The sequence below is a fragment of the Brassica oleracea genome, chromosome C3 (genome assembly GCF_000695525.1).
Source record: "Brassica oleracea var. oleracea cultivar TO1000 chromosome C3, BOL, whole genome shotgun sequence".
NCBI classification, from domain to species: domain Eukaryota; kingdom Viridiplantae; phylum Streptophyta; class Magnoliopsida; order Brassicales; family Brassicaceae; genus Brassica; species Brassica oleracea.
In genome coordinates this window covers 22,863,261-22,879,436 of record NC_027750.1, presented here as the reverse complement: position 1 = coordinate 22,879,436, position 16,176 = coordinate 22,863,261, and the positions used below count along the sequence as shown (strand labels likewise).

At 33.2% G+C, this 16,176-nt stretch overlaps 3 protein-coding genes across 3 annotated transcripts; 2 read left to right on the top strand and 1 right to left on the bottom strand.

Annotated features, from left to right (window-relative positions):
* Positions 1–56: 56 nt before the first annotated feature.
* Positions 57–6,109, top strand: LOC106334889 (protein VARIATION IN COMPOUND TRIGGERED ROOT growth response-like). The gene is made up of 7 exons (XM_013773273.1): positions 57–636; positions 722–1,832; positions 1,966–2,277; positions 2,410–2,817; positions 2,978–4,280; positions 4,372–4,719; positions 6,023–6,109. Exons 1-5 carry the CDS (start codon positions 164–166, stop codon positions 4,229–4,231), a joined length of 3,558 nt encoding a protein of 1,185 aa, XP_013628727.1. The 5' UTR covers positions 57–163; the 3' UTR covers positions 4,232–4,280; positions 4,372–4,719; positions 6,023–6,109.
* LOC106330140 (sugar transport protein 6-like) lies at positions 4,495–6,472 on the top strand. Its single transcript, XM_013768680.1, has 2 exons — positions 4,495–4,719; positions 6,023–6,472. The coding sequence occupies exons 1-2, from the start codon at positions 4,495–4,497 to the stop codon at positions 6,470–6,472; spliced, it is 675 nt and encodes a 224-aa protein (XP_013624134.1).
* Positions 6,473–14,862: 8,390 nt separating this feature from the next.
* Positions 14,863–15,783, bottom strand: LOC106334046 (protein BOBBER 2-like). The gene is made up of 2 exons (XM_013772409.1): positions 15,637–15,783; positions 14,863–15,374 (listed from the first exon to the last, which is right to left on the bottom strand). The coding sequence occupies exons 1-2, from the start codon at positions 15,764–15,766 to the stop codon at positions 14,863–14,865; spliced, it is 642 nt and encodes a 213-aa protein (XP_013627863.1). The 5' UTR covers positions 15,767–15,783.
* Positions 15,784–16,176: the final 393 nt, after the last annotated feature.

Sequence of the window (16,176 nt, the reverse complement as noted above, 5' to 3'; positions counted from 1 at the left end):
AATAATGTAAAGATAAGCGAAACCTGTGTGGACGTAACTAAGTCAACAAATAGGAAACTTCCTTCAAGTAGCTACACACCAATCTGCTAAGTTAACATTCTTCAGATAATCAATCAGTCACCAAGTCCTTCTTTTCCTTCATATTATTTTTGCTCCTATCTCTATGGCTCTCTCGTTAGCTTCTTCTCCTTCCTCTTCTCGCACTTGGTTGTACGATGTTTTCCCTAGCTTCAGTGGGGTAGACGTTCGTGTTACTTTCCTCAGCCACTTGTTGAAGGAGTTTGACAAAAAGTTGATCACTGCTTTCAAAGACAACGAGATCGAGAGAAGTCGATCACTGGATCCCGAGCTTAAACAAGCCATTAAAGATTCGAGGATCGCAGTGGTTATCTTCTCCCAAAACTATGCCTCTTCAAGCTGGTGTCTTAATGAGTTGTTAGAGATAGTCAAGTGTGGTCAAATGGTGATACCTGTTTTCTACGGGTTGGATCCTTCCCATGTGAGGAAACAAACCGGTGCCTTTGGGAAAATATTTGAAGAAACATGCAAGAATCAAACAGAGGAAGTGATAATAATTCAATGGAGGAGAGCTTTGACCGATGTAGCCAATACTCTCGGGTATCATTCAGTAAACTGGTACGGTTTTATGCTTCATTCATTCTTTTGAATAAAGGTTAGACTTCTGGTTGCTAGGGAGTGATATTATCTTTCTTATTGTTAGGGGTAACGAAGCTGCAATGATTGAAGAAATCGCCAATGATGTTTTGGGTAAACTACTTTTAACTTCACCGAAGGATTCAGAGAACTTTGTGGGCATCGAAGATCATCTTGCAAAACTGAGTGTACTGCTTCAGTTGGACGCGGAGGAAGTGAGGATGGTTGGTTTATGGGGTTCCTCAGGGATCGGCAAGACTACAATTGCAAGAGTTCTGTTTCAACGACTTTCTCGACACTTCCGAGGTAGCATTTTCATAGACAGGGCTTTTGTATCTAAGACTATGGAAATTTTCAAGGCAGCTAATCCGGACGACTATAACATGAAGCTGCATTTGCAAAGAAATTTCCTATCTGAAATCTTAGGTAAAGGAGACATAAAGATACATAATTTGAGTGCAGTTGGGGAGAGGCTGAAGAATCAGAAAGTTCTTATTTTCATTGATGATTTTGATGATCAAGTTGTGCTAGATGCCTTGGTTGGTCAAACTCAATGGTTTGGAAGTGGGAGCAGAATCGTTGTGGTTACAAATGATAAGCAGTATCTAAGGGCCCATGGGATTAATAAAATTTACGAGGTCTGTCTCCCAACTGAAAACCTAGCTGTTGAGATGTTATGTCGATCTGCTTTCAGGAAAAAGGCTGCACCTGAAGGTTTTGAGGAGCTTGTAGCTAAAGTTACAGGACTTGCTGGTAGTCTTCCTTTAGGTCTTAATGTTTTGGGTTCATATCTACGGGGAAGGGACAAGGAGTACTGGATGGATTTGTTGCCAAGGCTTCAGAATTGTTTAGATGAGAAAATTGAGAAGACATTGAGAGTCAGCTACGATGGATTAAGAAGCGAAGAAGATAAAGTGTTATTTCGCCACATCGCATGTCTTTTCCATTGGGAAAAAGTCACATACCTGAAGTTTCTGCTCGCTGATAGTGGGTTGAGTGTTACGGTTGGGCTGGAAAACCTAGCCGATAAGTCCCTAATTCATGTAAGTTCGGGTTATGTGAGAATGCCCAGTTTGCTACAAGAGATGGGTAGGCGTCTTGTTCGTATTGGGGAGCCTGAAAAACGAGAATTTCTGGTGGACGCACAAGATATCTGTGATGTACTCAGTCAAGACACTGTAAGTTATCTCTTATGTCCGTGCTCCTTACAGTCATTAGACATGACTCAGTAAATAAGATTTAGAGCATGCCATTTTATAAGCAAAACTAATACTTAGCATTTATTAATATTTGATATTATATAATTTTCAGGGTACTCATAAGATATTGGGTATAAAATTGAATATTGATGAGATTGATGAACTGAATGTGCATGAGAATGCCTTCAAAGGGATGCGCAATCTGCGTTTCCTGGAAATTCACTCACAAACCCGTTATGAGATTGGAAAGGAAGAAGTTACAATTCACTTACCTGAAAACTTCGACTATTTGCCTCCTAAACTTAAAATATTGGATTGGTATGAATATCCAATGAGATGTCTTCCTTCTAAGTTTCGTCCTGAAAAACTCGTCAAGCTCAAAATGGTGAATAGCAAGCTCGAGAAGCTGTGGGAAGGGATTGTGGTAAGTTTTGAGAATAGTTTGTGATGTTATTAGTAGTAGTAAGACTAATCTTTATTTTATTTTTTGGATGACAATCTTGTTCTACTGAGCTCATGTGTTTTGTTCCATTTTTATTTGTTTTGTTGAGTACAGTCGCTTACATGTCTAAAAGAGATGAATATGTCGAGATCTCAAAACTTGATAGAAATGCCAGATCTTTCAAAGGCCACCAATCTGGAGACACTATATCTTGAGAATTGTTATAGTTTGGTCAAGCTTCCTTCCTCTATTCCACATCCTAACAAACTGACGACATTAAACATGATGTATTGTCGAAATGTGGAGACTATTCCAACTGGCATTAGCCTCAAATCTCTCAAAAACCTATATACTAATGGATGCTCACGGATGAGGACTTTTCCCCAAATCTCAAGCACCATCGTACGTGTGGACATAGACGCAACATCCATTGAAGCAATACCTTCAAATTTGAGTTTGTGTTTCGAGAATCTCGATACCTTTATGATGCACAGCCTAAAGAAACTATGGGAAAGAGTGCAGGTATGTATGTAGTTCCAAACTTTGTGTGTTTCTCCAATCTGTTTTACGTTTTATAGAGATATTAAGATATTAGATAATGGTGCAAACGAAACTAAAGGTTATGTTGTAGTTATCGGAGGGAAGAAGAGTAGCTGAATATGATTTTGTGTATTTGGTTCAGCTTCTTACTCTCCTCACGCCGATCATGTCTCCCTCTTTGTGGTATCTGGATCTCTCGTATAACCCTGGCTTGGTGGAGCTTCCTTCTTCATTTAAGAATCTCCATAAACTGAGGAGATTGAAAATTAGTAACTGCGTAAATCTGGAAACTCTTCCCACCGGAATCAACCTCGGATCTCTCCATCTCCTAGATCTCAGTGGATGCTCAAGGTTGAGGACTTTTCCCCAAATCTCAACCAACAACAAAAAGCTCGATCTAAGCGAAACAGCCATTGAAGGAATTCCTTGTTCGATTGATAAATTCACCCGTCTTGTATACCTCACGATGGAGGGATGCATAAATCTGGAGACTCTTCCCACCGGAATCAACCTCCAATCTCTCTCGGAACTAAATCTCAATGGATGCTCACGGTTGAGGACTTTTCCTGATATCTCTACCAACATCAGACGGCTCAATCTAAGCGGAACAGCCATTGAAGAGGTTCCTTGTTGGATCGAGAAATTCTCCGGGCTTAACTTCCTATGGATGAAGGGATGCAACAATTTGGAATATGTAAACCTAAACATTTCTAAACTCAAACATCTTCAAAATGTCGACTTTTCAGACTGCAAGTCATTGACTGGAGCTAGCTGGAATAATCGTCCAAGAGAAAGTGCCTTGAGTTATTACCACGGATCCTACAGTTGTATCGATTTCACCAAGTGCATAAACTTGGATCAAGAAGCTCTGTTTCAAAAGAAAACATATTCAGATTGTCTACTGAGGTTGTCAGGTGAACAAGTGCCTTCATATTTCACTCACCTTACTACTGGAACCTCCTCCTCTCTCACCATTCCTTTACTTCACAGCGCTCTCACGCAACCATTCCTCCGATTCAGAGCTTGCATTGTGTTTGATTCGGACAATGAGTCATATAGCAAAGGTGTCTTTAGATTCAAAGGCAGTTTTCGGAACTGCTCTGATTCCTATTATCAGGCACAAGACTTCTGCGCAGTCACGGATGATTATATGATCGGTTCATTTGAGAAGGATGCTTATCTGTCTGTATTAGACTACCAGATGTCTCAAATCCCTTTAGAAATGAACTTCGATCGCCTGGATCTGAAGATTGATATTGTTGATTCTAATGATGCTAAAATTAAAGGATGGGGTATACGAATCTTAGAGGAGGACTGTTCATCGGCAGACAACCGACTTGGTTATCCAAACATTCTACCACATGTTTTTGAAGCCCATGAAGGCAAATATGCTTAATGAGGCTGGTGAATGTGGAGGCAAATGATGTAGTGACGGAAACAAGCCGGTAAAGGCATTAATCATGAACTTATCACAGTATTTTCTATATCATAATTTCTTGTACTGAGACTTTTTTTTTTCTTTTTCTTTTTCTGCAGATTTCGTGAATAAACTTTTGATTGTGTTAGGTTGTAACGCAGAGCATCTAAAATTAGGAATTAAATCAGTTCCACAAACCAAATAGACATTTTTCGACTGGTGATTTCAGACGAATCATTGGAATGCTTCTACAGCTTTTCCAGCAGTTTAGTGGAATCAATGCTATTATGTTCTATGCACCGGTTTTGTTCCAGACCGTTGGATTTGGAAGTAACGCAGCTCTTCTCTCTGCGGTTATCACGGGAAGCATCAACGTTCTCAGTACGTTCGTAGGGATCTACCTCGTGGACAGAACCAGTCGGAGGTTCCTTCTTTTACAATCTTCCGTTCACATGCTCATTTCCCAGGTACATAGATGTCTCTCTTTTTTTTGAACTACCGGTACATATATAGATCTCTCTACTTCTTTGTTTATTATGTCTAGTTCTATCTTGAAGTAGGTATCTTGCTCCACAAGTAATCTTCTTTGTTTATTGTATCTAAGAGCAACCTAATGCTAGTGTCTAGCGAGGATTATAGACATCGAAAATAAAAGATAAAAATTAGAGAAAGAATGTTAGAAAATGGAAGCGAAAAGTTCTCATTTGAAAAATTCAACAATTTTGTTTTGCAAATGTCTTAGTTCATGGTTGGTTTAATTTATTTTGTGATTTAAAATTTAATTAATAATGAATTATACTAAATTATTAATTTTTTTGCTTATGAAATACTTTGATGGGTTTCTGTTGTACTCTGTTTATATTTTCTAGTTCACTCTTTGTTTTGCACTTGTGTAACAATTGAACACAAGCACACACTCATACTCTCTTGACTCTCACGTTTTGTTTATTCTCGTAGTGAGTAGAGAGAATTCTTTAATTTTCTACATTCTTAGGCGAGAAATACTCCAAACCATAGGGTTTAGAGTTAAATGGAGTGGAGATTTGGGATTGAGGTTTAAAATTTTATAAAATAAAAAATAAATATTTAAAATTTGAAAATAAAATTTTTGAAAATAGTTTCAAAATGTATTTTTGAATTACAAAAAGAAATTTTTCAAAAAAAAATTAAAAAAAAATTTCAAATTTTTTTTTCATAAAAATGTTCGAATTTGCTAATATATAATCTAAAACTATATAAAAAAAGTTTTATTTTTTATATATCTAGAGTATTAATGTCATTTTATTTATTAAATGAAACATTTTGATCATTTTCCTCCCTGTGGTCTATTTTTGTGACCAAAACTTGAAAATTGCCTATTTAGCAGAATTGCCCTTCTTGCGTTGATCATAAAGATATTTTTACACAACATTGCACACACATATTTATACAAGAAAAATGATGGCAATCTCAGTTTTCTCCACTCTCTCCCACATTTTTTGACCTAGACTTAGGAGTACTAATTTCCATATCTTGCCCATACTTTTTGACTTAAACTTAGGCTAATACAGCAAGCAAACTCAAAGACTTTTACATTCCAAAACAACAGCTTTCAGTAACTTCCCTTGACTTGTTGCTCCTTTCACATTTTTCTTGTTCTTCTTTTCTTTTTGTTTATTTTTCTTGTTTAATCAAAGGATACAATTCCAACAGTTTCTCATTGATTGAACATCTTGAAGTAGGTTTCTTGCAGCACAAGTAGTTCTCTAAAACTAAAAAACCTTGTTACAGTTGATCATTGGAATCATCCTAGCAAAAGACTTGGGTATCACGGGAACACTCGGGAAGGCACAAGCCATGGTGGTTGTGGTCTTTGTGTGCGCTTACGTGATGGGATTCGCGTGGTCATGGGGACCTTTAGGATGGCTAATTCCTAGCGAGACGTTTCCTCTAGAGACTCGAAGTGCAGGGTTCGCTGTTGCAGTCTCGTGCAACATGTTGTTCACGTTCGTGATCGCGCAAGCTTTCTTATCGATGCTTTGCGGGATGAGATCAGGAATATTTTTCTTCTTCAGCGCTTGGATCAATGTGATGGGACTGTTTGCTTTGTTCTTTATACCGGAGACGAAAGGAGTGGCCATTGATGATGTGAGGGAGAGAGTGTGGAAGCCACATTGGTTCTGGAAAAGGTATATGCTTGCTGAGGATGATCATCAAGATGTGGAGAAGAGAACTGAATGATATCATAAGTCTTGATTAGTGTGTTTTCTTTTCCTTTTTTCTTGTTGATGTTGGTTACTTCTTTTGTTTTGCGGGAACAGATAGTGTAATAAGACCAACTTGTTGATTCAGGTTAGGTGTTTTATCAGTGAAAGTCAATGAAAATTTTCCCTCACAGGTTTTTATATTACTTATCTTGAATTCTAAGTTTTTTCAGTTATAATTATAAAGAATAACTGTGATTATAACTGAAAAAACTTAGATATCATTCATTTGGCTTTATTGTTCCTTTTGGTACTTTTATTGCTTCAATCCAAATGTTCACTAAGTTTTTTAATCCCTTATCAATAATTCAGTCTAAAATCATTTCATAGCTGGAAAACACCAAATTGTATCCTAGCATGCTTCAAAGATAAAAAAGTAAAAAAGATGCATCCATAAATTCGCTTGGCCTAAGAGATTAAAATGTAAATATGTATAAAACAGTTACTTTAATTTACTATCAAATTTAGACTATCTGCACTAGATATTATTGATATTATATATATCATCCATAGTTGCGTCATTCACAATTGCATCATTCAATGCATAAAGAGTAAAAAAGATGCATTCATAAACATTAGATGCATGATAAATTCGCTTAGCCTACGAGATTAAAATGTAAATATGTATAAAAACAGTTACTTTATTTTACTATCAAATTTAGACTATCAGCACTAGATATCATTTATATTATATTTATCGTGCATGCATCATTCACAGTTGCATCATTCACAGTTTTTAATCCCAAATACTCTTGCAACAAGAGGTTAGTTCACCGATTTAATGCATAGTTGCATCATACACTAACATACGATGAATGTCAAAGAGGTTTGAAACCTTTGTTGTCTCCGTTTTTCTAGAGAATAGCAAGTTTATAGTGGTTAGTCCACCAATTTAATGAGTATTTTGAAGTTTTACTAAATTAATAGACAAAAAATTAAAACGATGCCAAAGTACCATGAAAGAGAGTTTAATATACATTAATACAAATGTAGAATGTGTTTAAAAATTTTAAAATAACATTAAAGATCGTAGGCTTTAGTATAAAGAACATTTACCGAAAAATTCATTATTTTCGTAGGAGTATTATGAAGTTTTACTAAATTAATTGACAAAAAAACTAAAACGATACCCATGTACCATGAAAGAGAATTTAATATACATTAATACAAATGTAGAATGTGTTTAGAAATTTAACACAACACTAAAGATCATAGGCTTTACCGAAAAATTCAATATATAGAGCATATAGAGCATTTACCGAAAAATTCAATATTTTCGTAGGGGGTTAACATAGAGATTTTGGGAAAAATTCAAAAATATGAAAATACTTTTTTAATTCATAGTTGCATCATTCACTAACATATGATGAATGTCAAAGAGGTTTGGAACTTTTATTGTCTCTGTTTCTCTAGAAAATAACGATTTTATAATGGTTAGTCCACTAATTTAGGGAGTATTATGAAGTTTTACTAAATTAGATGACAAAAATTAAAACGATGCTCATGTGCCATGAAAGAGAGTTTAATATACATTAATACAAATATATAATGTGTTTATAAATTTTAAAACAACATTAAAGATCATAGGCTTCAGTATATAGAGCATTTACCGAAAAATTCAATACTCGTAGGGGTTGTTAACACATAGATTTTGATAAAAATTCAAAAATATGAAAATATTGTTTTAATGAATAGTTGCATCCTTCACTAACATACAATAAAGGTCAAAGAGTTTTGAAACTTTTATTGTCTCTGTTTCTCTAGAAAATAACGATTTTACAGTGTTTAGTCCACCAATTTATGAAATATTATGAAGTGATACTAAATTAATTGATAAAAAATTAAAACGATGTCCATGTACTATTAAATAGAGTTTAATATACATTAATAAAAATGTAGAATATGTTTAGAAATTTTAAAACAACACAAAAGATCATAGGCTTCATTATATAGAGCATTTAGTGAAAAAATCAATATTTTGTAGGGGTTAACATATAGATTTTGAAATTTTTTTAAAAAATATGAAAATATTGTTTTAATGCATAGTTGCATCCTTCATTAATATACGATGAAGGTCAAATAGGTTTGGAACTTTTGTTTTATCTGTTTCTCTAGAAAATAACGATTTTATAGTGTTTAGTCCACAAATTTATGGAGTATTATGAAGTTTTACTAAATTGATTGACAAAAATATTAAAACGATGCCCATGTACCATGAGAGAAAATTTAATATACATTAATACAAATGTAAAATGTGTTTAGAAATTTTAAAATAACACTAAAGATCATAGGCTTCAGTGTATAGAACACTTACGAAAAAAACAATATTTTCGTGGGGGTTAACACATACATTTTGATAAAAATTAAAAAAAAAACATGAAAATACTGTTTAATGCATAGTTGCGTTCCTCACTAACATACGGTGAAGGTCAAAGAGGTTTGAAACTTTTATTGTCTCCGTTTGTCTAGAAAATAACGATTTTAAAGTGGTTAGTCCACCAATTTAGGAAGTATTATGAACTTTTACTAAATTATTAGACAAAAAAATAAAACGATACCCATGTACCATGAAAGAGAGTTTAATATACATTAATACAAATTTAGAATGTGTATAAACTTTTTAAAACAACACTAAAGATAATAAGCTTCAGTATATAAATCATTAAAGAAAAGTTTCAATATTTTAGTAGGGGTTAACACATAGATTTTGAGAAAAAATCAAACGCATGAAAATACTGTTTAATGCAAAATTGCATCCTTCACTAACATACGATGAATGTCAAAGAAGTTTGGAACTTTTATTGTCTCGGTTTCTCTAGAAAATTAACGATTTTATAGTGGTTAGTCCACCAGTTTATGAAGTATTATGAAGTTTTACTAAATTATTTTCAAAAAATTAAAACGATGCCCATGTACCATGAAAGAGAGTTTAATATACATTAATACAAATGTAAAATGTGTTTAGAAATTTTAAAATAACACTAAAAATCATAGGCTTCAGTATATAGAGTATTTACCGAAAAATTCAATATTTTCGTTGGGGTTGTTGACACATAGATTTTGAGAAAATATTCAAAAATATGAAAATACTGTTTTAATGCATAGTTGCATCATTCACTAACATAGATGAAAGTCAAAGAGGTTTGGAACTTTTATTGTCTCTGTTTCTCTAGAAAATAACGATTTTAAAATGGTTTTCACTAATTTAGGAAATATTATGAAGTTTTACTAAATTGTTTGACAAAAAATTAAAATGATGTCCATGTACCATGAAAGAGAGTTTAATATACATTAATATAAATCTGGAATGTGTTTAGGAATTTTAACACAACACTAAAGATCATAGGCTTCAGTATACAGATCATTTACCGAAAAAATCAATATTTTTGTAGGGGTTAACAAATAGAAGAAAAATTCAAAAATATGAAAATATTATTTTAATGCATAGTTGCATCTTTCAATAAAATATGATGATGGTCAAAGAGGTTTGTAATTTTTTTTGTCTACATTTCTCTAGAAAATAGCGATTTTATAGTGGTTAGTCCACCAATTTAGGGAGTATTATGAAGTTTTACTAAATTAATTGACAAAAAATTAAAACGATGCCATGTACCATGAAAGAGAGATTAATATACATTAACACAAATGTAGAATGTGTTTAGAAATTTTAAAACAACACTAAAGATCATAGGCTTCAGTATATAGAGCATTTACCGAATAATTCAATATTTTCGTACGGGTTAACATAGAGGCTCTATATACTGAAGCCTATGATCTATAAAACAACACTTAAGATCAAAAATAGAGCATTTACCGAAAAATTCAATATTTTAGTAGGGGTTTAATATATAGAGAAAAATTCAAAAATATGAAAATATTGTTTTAATGCATAGTTTCATCCTTCACTAACATACAATGAATGTCAAAGAGGTTTGGAACTTTTATTGTCTCCGTTTCTCTAGAAAATAACGATTTTATAATGGTTAGTTCACTAATTTAAGAAATATTATGAAGTTTTACTAAATTATTTGACAAAAAATTAAAACGATGCCCATGTACCATGAAAGAGAGTTTAATATACATTAATACAAATGTAGAATGTGTTTAGAAATTTTAACACAACACTAAAGATCACAAGCTTCAGTATATAGAGTATTTACCGATAAATTCAATATTTTCGTAGGGGTTAACACATAGATTTTGAGAAAAATTCAAAAATATGAAAATTATGTTTTAATGCATAGTTGCATCATTCACTAACATATGATGAAGGTTAAAGAGGTTTAGAATTTTTGTTGTCTCTGTTTTTCTAGAAAATAGCGATTTTATAATGGTTATTCCATCAATTTAGAGAGTATTATGAAGTTTAACTAAATTAACTGGAAAAAAAATAAAAAGATGCCCATGTACCATGAATGAGAGTTTAATATATATTAATACAAATGTAGAATGTTTTTATAAATTTTAACACAACACTAAAGATCATAGGCTTCAGTATATAGAACACTTACCGAAAAATTCAATATTTTTGTAGGGCTTATCATATAGATTTTGAGAAAAAATCAAAAATATGAAAATATTGTTTTAATGCATAGTTGCATCCTTCAATAACATATGATGAAGGTCAAAGAGGCTGGAAATTTTTGTTGTCTCCGTTTCTCTAGAAAATAGCGATTTTATAGTGGTTAGTCCACCAATTTAGGAAGTATTATGAAGTTTTACTAAATTAATTGACAAAAAAATTAAAACAATGTCCATGTACCATGAAAGAGAATTTAATATACATTAAGACAAATGTAGAATGTGTTTGGAAATTTTAAAACAACACTAAAGATCATAGGCTTCAGTATATAGAGCATTTACCGAAAAATTCAATATTTTTGTAGGGATTAACATATAGATTTTGAAAAAAATTCAAAATTATGAAAATACTGTTTTAATGCATAGTTGCATCATTCACTAACATACGATGAAGGTCAAAGGGGTTTGGAACTTTTATTCTCTCCGTTTCTCTAGAAAATAACGATTTTATAGTAGTTAGTCCACCAATTTAGAAAGTATTATGAAGTTTTACTAAATTATTTGACAAAAAATAAAACAATGTCCATTTATCATGAAAGAGAGTTTAATATACATTAATACAAATGTAGAATGTGTTTAGAAATTTTAACACAACACTAAAGAGCACAAGCTTCAGTATATAGAGTATTTACCGAAAAATTCAATATTTTCGTAGGGGTTAACACATAGATTTTAAGAAAAATTTTAAAAAAAAAGAAGAAAATATTGTTTTAAACTTTTAATGCATAGTTGCATCCTTCACTAACATATGATGAAGGTCAAAAAAGTTTGAAATTTTTGTTGTCTCTGTTTCTCTAGAAAATAGCAATTTTATAGTGGGTTAATTCACCAAATTATGAAGTATTATGAAGTTTTACTAAATTAATTGACAAAAAATTAAAACAATTCTCATGTACCATGAAATAGAGCTTAATATACATTAATACAAATTAAAACTGATTTCAACACAGCGATGCTTGGTAAACAGTTATGCCGCCTAATAGAGAAGCCAAACACATTATTCTCTCGAGTTTTCAAAGGTCGGTACTACAGGAATGTTTCACCTCTGGAACCGATTCGATCATGTTCTCCGTCATATGGCTGGCGGAGTATCATCTCTGCTAGATCTCTGGTAAGCAAAAGACTAATCAAAAGGGTGAGATCAGGTTCTTCCATATCTGTATGGAATGATCCATGGCTCTCAACCACTCACCCGAGACCAACATATAAAAATCAACACAATTTATATCCGGAGCTTACAGTGGAGTCTCTCATTGACTCTACCTCACGTACTTGGAATTTACAGGCAATTCATTTTTTGGTGGATCCACAGGATGCAAAACTTATAGAAAGCATACAACTGAGCAGAAATCAAAGGGCATATAGAGATGGATGACATTTCACAAAAAATGAAAAATATACGGTCAAATCAGGATATCAGGTAGAACGGATTTATCCAGATAGAGAGAGACCACCACTACTGATTGGCCCCACAGTGAATGTTCTGAAGGCTTTCTGTTGGAAAATACGGTGTCCGCCAAAGTTAAAACATTTTCTATGGCAATTGGTGACATGATGTATAGCAGTGAAGAAGAATTTACAAGCAAGGAGAATTCAAGGGGATCTTTGTTGTGCAAGATGTGGAGCCCAAGAGGAATCAATAAACCATGTGTTTTTTGAATGTCCTCCAGCACTCCAGGTTTGTGCTCTTTCGAAGATACCATCAAATCCAGATATTTTTCCAACAAGGGCTCTCTTCACAAACATGGATCATCTATTCTGGAGAGTGACTCCGCAGCTGGAAGATCATCAGTTTGCATGGATACTATGGTACATCTGGAAAGCTAGGAATAATAAAATCTTCAGTAATTTGGATATGGATCCCAGAGGTACGCTTAAATTAGCAGAAACAGAATCAACATTGTGGGTTGCAGCACAAATATTGAATGAACAGAGGACAACACCACAAATAGTGGATACGATTTTGCCGTCAATTCCAGGAAGATGGTGTTTCACAGATGGCTCATGGAAAGATGGCGATATTTTTTCAGGACAAGGTTGGTTCAGCACCTTAGAAGGATTTGAAGGATTGTTGGGGGCGAGGAATGCTAGGGCTAGTATCTCTCCTCTTCATGCGGAGATGGAATCGCTTCTCGGGGCAATGGAATGTATGAGGAATTTACGTCAGTTTCAGGTTACGTTTTCAACGGATTGTTCTCAATTGGTGAAGATGGTTTCAGAACCAGATGAATGGCCAGCTTTTGCAAATTATTTGGATGATGTCAAGATCCTAAAAGAGAGCTTCACCCGATCAGCGATTATCTATGTACCAAGGACGCAAAATTCAACGGCGGATAGACTAGCACGCGGTGTTAGGAAGCAACCGTCTTTTGTCGTTCACATGGATGCAGATCACCCGATTTGGTTTACAGAGTCAGTATGAGTCTGTAAAAGTTGATGACAAAAAAAAAACAAATTTAGAATGTTTTTAGAAATTTTAACACAATATTAAAGATCATAGACTTCAGTATATAGAGCATTTATCGAAAAATTCAATATTTTCGTAGGGGTAACATAGAGATTTTGAGCAAAAATTCAAAAATATGAAAATACTGTTTTAATGCATAGTTGCATTCTTCACTAACATATGATGAAGGTCAAAAAGGTTTAGAACTTTTATTGTCTCCGTTTCTCTAGAAAATAGGGATTTTATAGTGGTTAGTCCACCAATTTATAGATTATTATGAAGTTTTACTAAATTAATTATTAATTGACAAAAAAATAAAATGATATCCATGTACCATGAAAGAAAGTTAATAAATGTAAAATACGTTTATAAGTTTTAAAACAACACTAAAAATCATAGGCTTCAGTATATAGAGCATTAACGAAAAGTTCAATATTTTTCTAGGGGTTAGTCCACATATATTGGGTTTTTTTTTTTGTTTGAAAAAATTTAACATTCTTTCTAAAAGAAAAAGAATTCTAAGTTTTTGAAATTGAGTTTTATGTTTTTGTAACATAATTCTATGTTTTTGAAATTGGGATCTATGTTTTTTTTAGTAAAATTCTATGTTTAGAATCTTATGTTTATTTTGTCAAAAATAGAATCATATGTTTGTACTAAAATTTATGTTTTTTTTGTAAAAGAACTCTATGTTTTAAAATAATTTATATTTTAAATAATTATATCTTCTTGTAGTAAAACCCAAGTTTTTGAAAGAAAATCCTCTGTTTTAAAATAATTAGGTTTTTCTTTGCGCATGCGAGTATGTACATCTATACTAGGTGATAATTATGTTTAAAAAGATAATATTCATATATATAATGTGTTGTTATCTGAGAAAATATCTTTTAATAAAAAGTTCTAAAAAATATTAAAACAAAATAGACACTAGAATACACATGCAACATTCAACATTCTAAAGTTTTTTCGTTTGCTGATAATACCATTGTCTACAACATCAGTGATGAATGCAGTCTCCATGCACTTTACATCCTTTCTGTATTCAGTATATTCTATTTTATAGGCATATAGAACTACCAGTATGCGAGCTGTAAGCTTTCTTGTCTATATACTGGTTACAGTACCAGATTCTTATTTCACCTAGAAGACTTTTTAAGCAAACCATTTTTGAACACATAGTTAAGCAATAACCGGTTAAATTTTCCCCATAATGGTTTATTAAACGAATAACAACTGTCTAACCAAAAGGGTAGATTCAATATCTTAAAGCCATAACAAGATGATACTTCAAATACAAAACTGGCTTAAGAGAAAGAAGAGAGAACAAGGAAAAAGATCAGTTAATTAAACTTTGCATTAGAGAAGTTCATCTCAGGATGCTGAGACATAAACTTCTTCATCATATCTTTCTTCTCAATCTCATCACTCGTTGGTAGTCCCATCTGCTTCTGCCTCTGATCAAACATCATCTTCTCAACGCTGCTTCGAGTCTCCGGGTCTAAATCAGACAGTTTGCTGCTCTCTGGCTCAACTTTCTGAGTGTCAATCTCAGGCTCCCCTTTCACACAGTACTTCCACCACTGCATCTGGTCCTGCTTTGTCAAGAGCACCGATATGACCTTCTGATCCTCGATGTTCCAGAAGCAGTCGTCAGGCTTGACAGCATTGAAGAACTCTCCATCGATGATTGGGTCTTGTCCTTTGAGACCAACTTTGAGACGGTTCTTTTTTATTTCACAGGTGACGGACCGTGACTTAGTGCCGCTAGGGACTGGAATGGTGACTGTGACCTCCTGGAGATTCTGTGTCCATGAGTACTTCTCGAAATCAAGCCCGTTACCTTTGTTAGGAACTGCACCAAAAGGGACAAGAAGTTAGTTTACAGTAAGAGAAAATAAAGTTCTATGATCTAACAACTCAAGAACTAGTTCATATCAACTTAAAGATAAACCTTCTCCATAAATATTAGTATATACTATAATGTATGTAATATGACATTATACTATATAATATTTACATAACATTCCCTAATACTCCAAAACCCTAGTCCGTATAAGAGCAGAATCAAACAAAAACTACAAAACTAATCAATCAAGATCAAAGGGCTTGCTTACCAATGGGTTCCGTGGGCTCCAAGCTTTCTTTCTTTGGCTTCTCCACCTCCATGGGCTCCACTGGAGGCACACTCTCCTCTGAGATGCCATCTTGCCTCGTCTCCTCTGGCATCTCAGAGATAATCGCCATTGGTTTAACTCTTAGGGGGTTTTGATAATACAGTCAGGAGATTGAATGTCAGAATGAAATTTGTAGTTGTTAATGATAGAGAGACTTGAGTATTTATAGGGGAAAGTGATAAACGCAAAAAGGAAGGTACGAGAAAAAGCAGAGCTTAAGTTTTCCATAATTCATCACTTTCCTTTATTTAAAATATATTTTCTATTTATCATTCTGTTTAATAATATAAAAATTTGCAATTCCCTAAAAATAAATTATACAGTTAATGGAATTTTAATTGATTTTAGAATAGTAAGATTTGTTTATAGAAGAAAGAATAAGATTTGTATATTTTAAAAATAGAAAAATATGTGTTGCATAAGAAACTTAGAAATTCAGAATTTTAGAATATTTTTAACTATAAATAATACTTTATTATT

Coding starts and splice junctions, on each gene's coding strand:
- LOC106330140 (XM_013768680.1), top strand. CDS start 4,495: ATGCTTCTACAGCTTTTCCAGCAGTTTAGTGGAATCAATGCTATTATG. Junction 4,720..6,022: donor TTCACATGCTCATTTCCCAG/GTACATAGATGT, acceptor ACCTTGTTACAG/TTGATCATTGGAATCATCCT.
- LOC106334889 (XM_013773273.1), top strand. CDS start 164: ATGGCTCTCTCGTTAGCTTCTTCTCCTTCCTCTTCTCGCACTTGGTTG. Junction 637..721: donor GGGTATCATTCAGTAAACTG/GTACGGTTTTAT, acceptor TCTTATTGTTAG/GGGTAACGAAGCTGCAATGA. Junction 2,818..2,977: donor AACTATGGGAAAGAGTGCAG/GTATGTATGTAG, acceptor TATTTGGTTCAG/CTTCTTACTCTCCTCACGCC.
- LOC106334046 (XM_013772409.1), bottom strand. CDS start 15,766: ATGGCGATTATCTCTGAGATGCCAGAGGAGACGAGGCAAGATGGCATC. Junction 15,375..15,636: donor GGAGCCCACGGAACCCATTG/GTAAGCAAGCCC, acceptor CTTTTGGTGCAG/TTCCTAACAAAGGTAACGGG.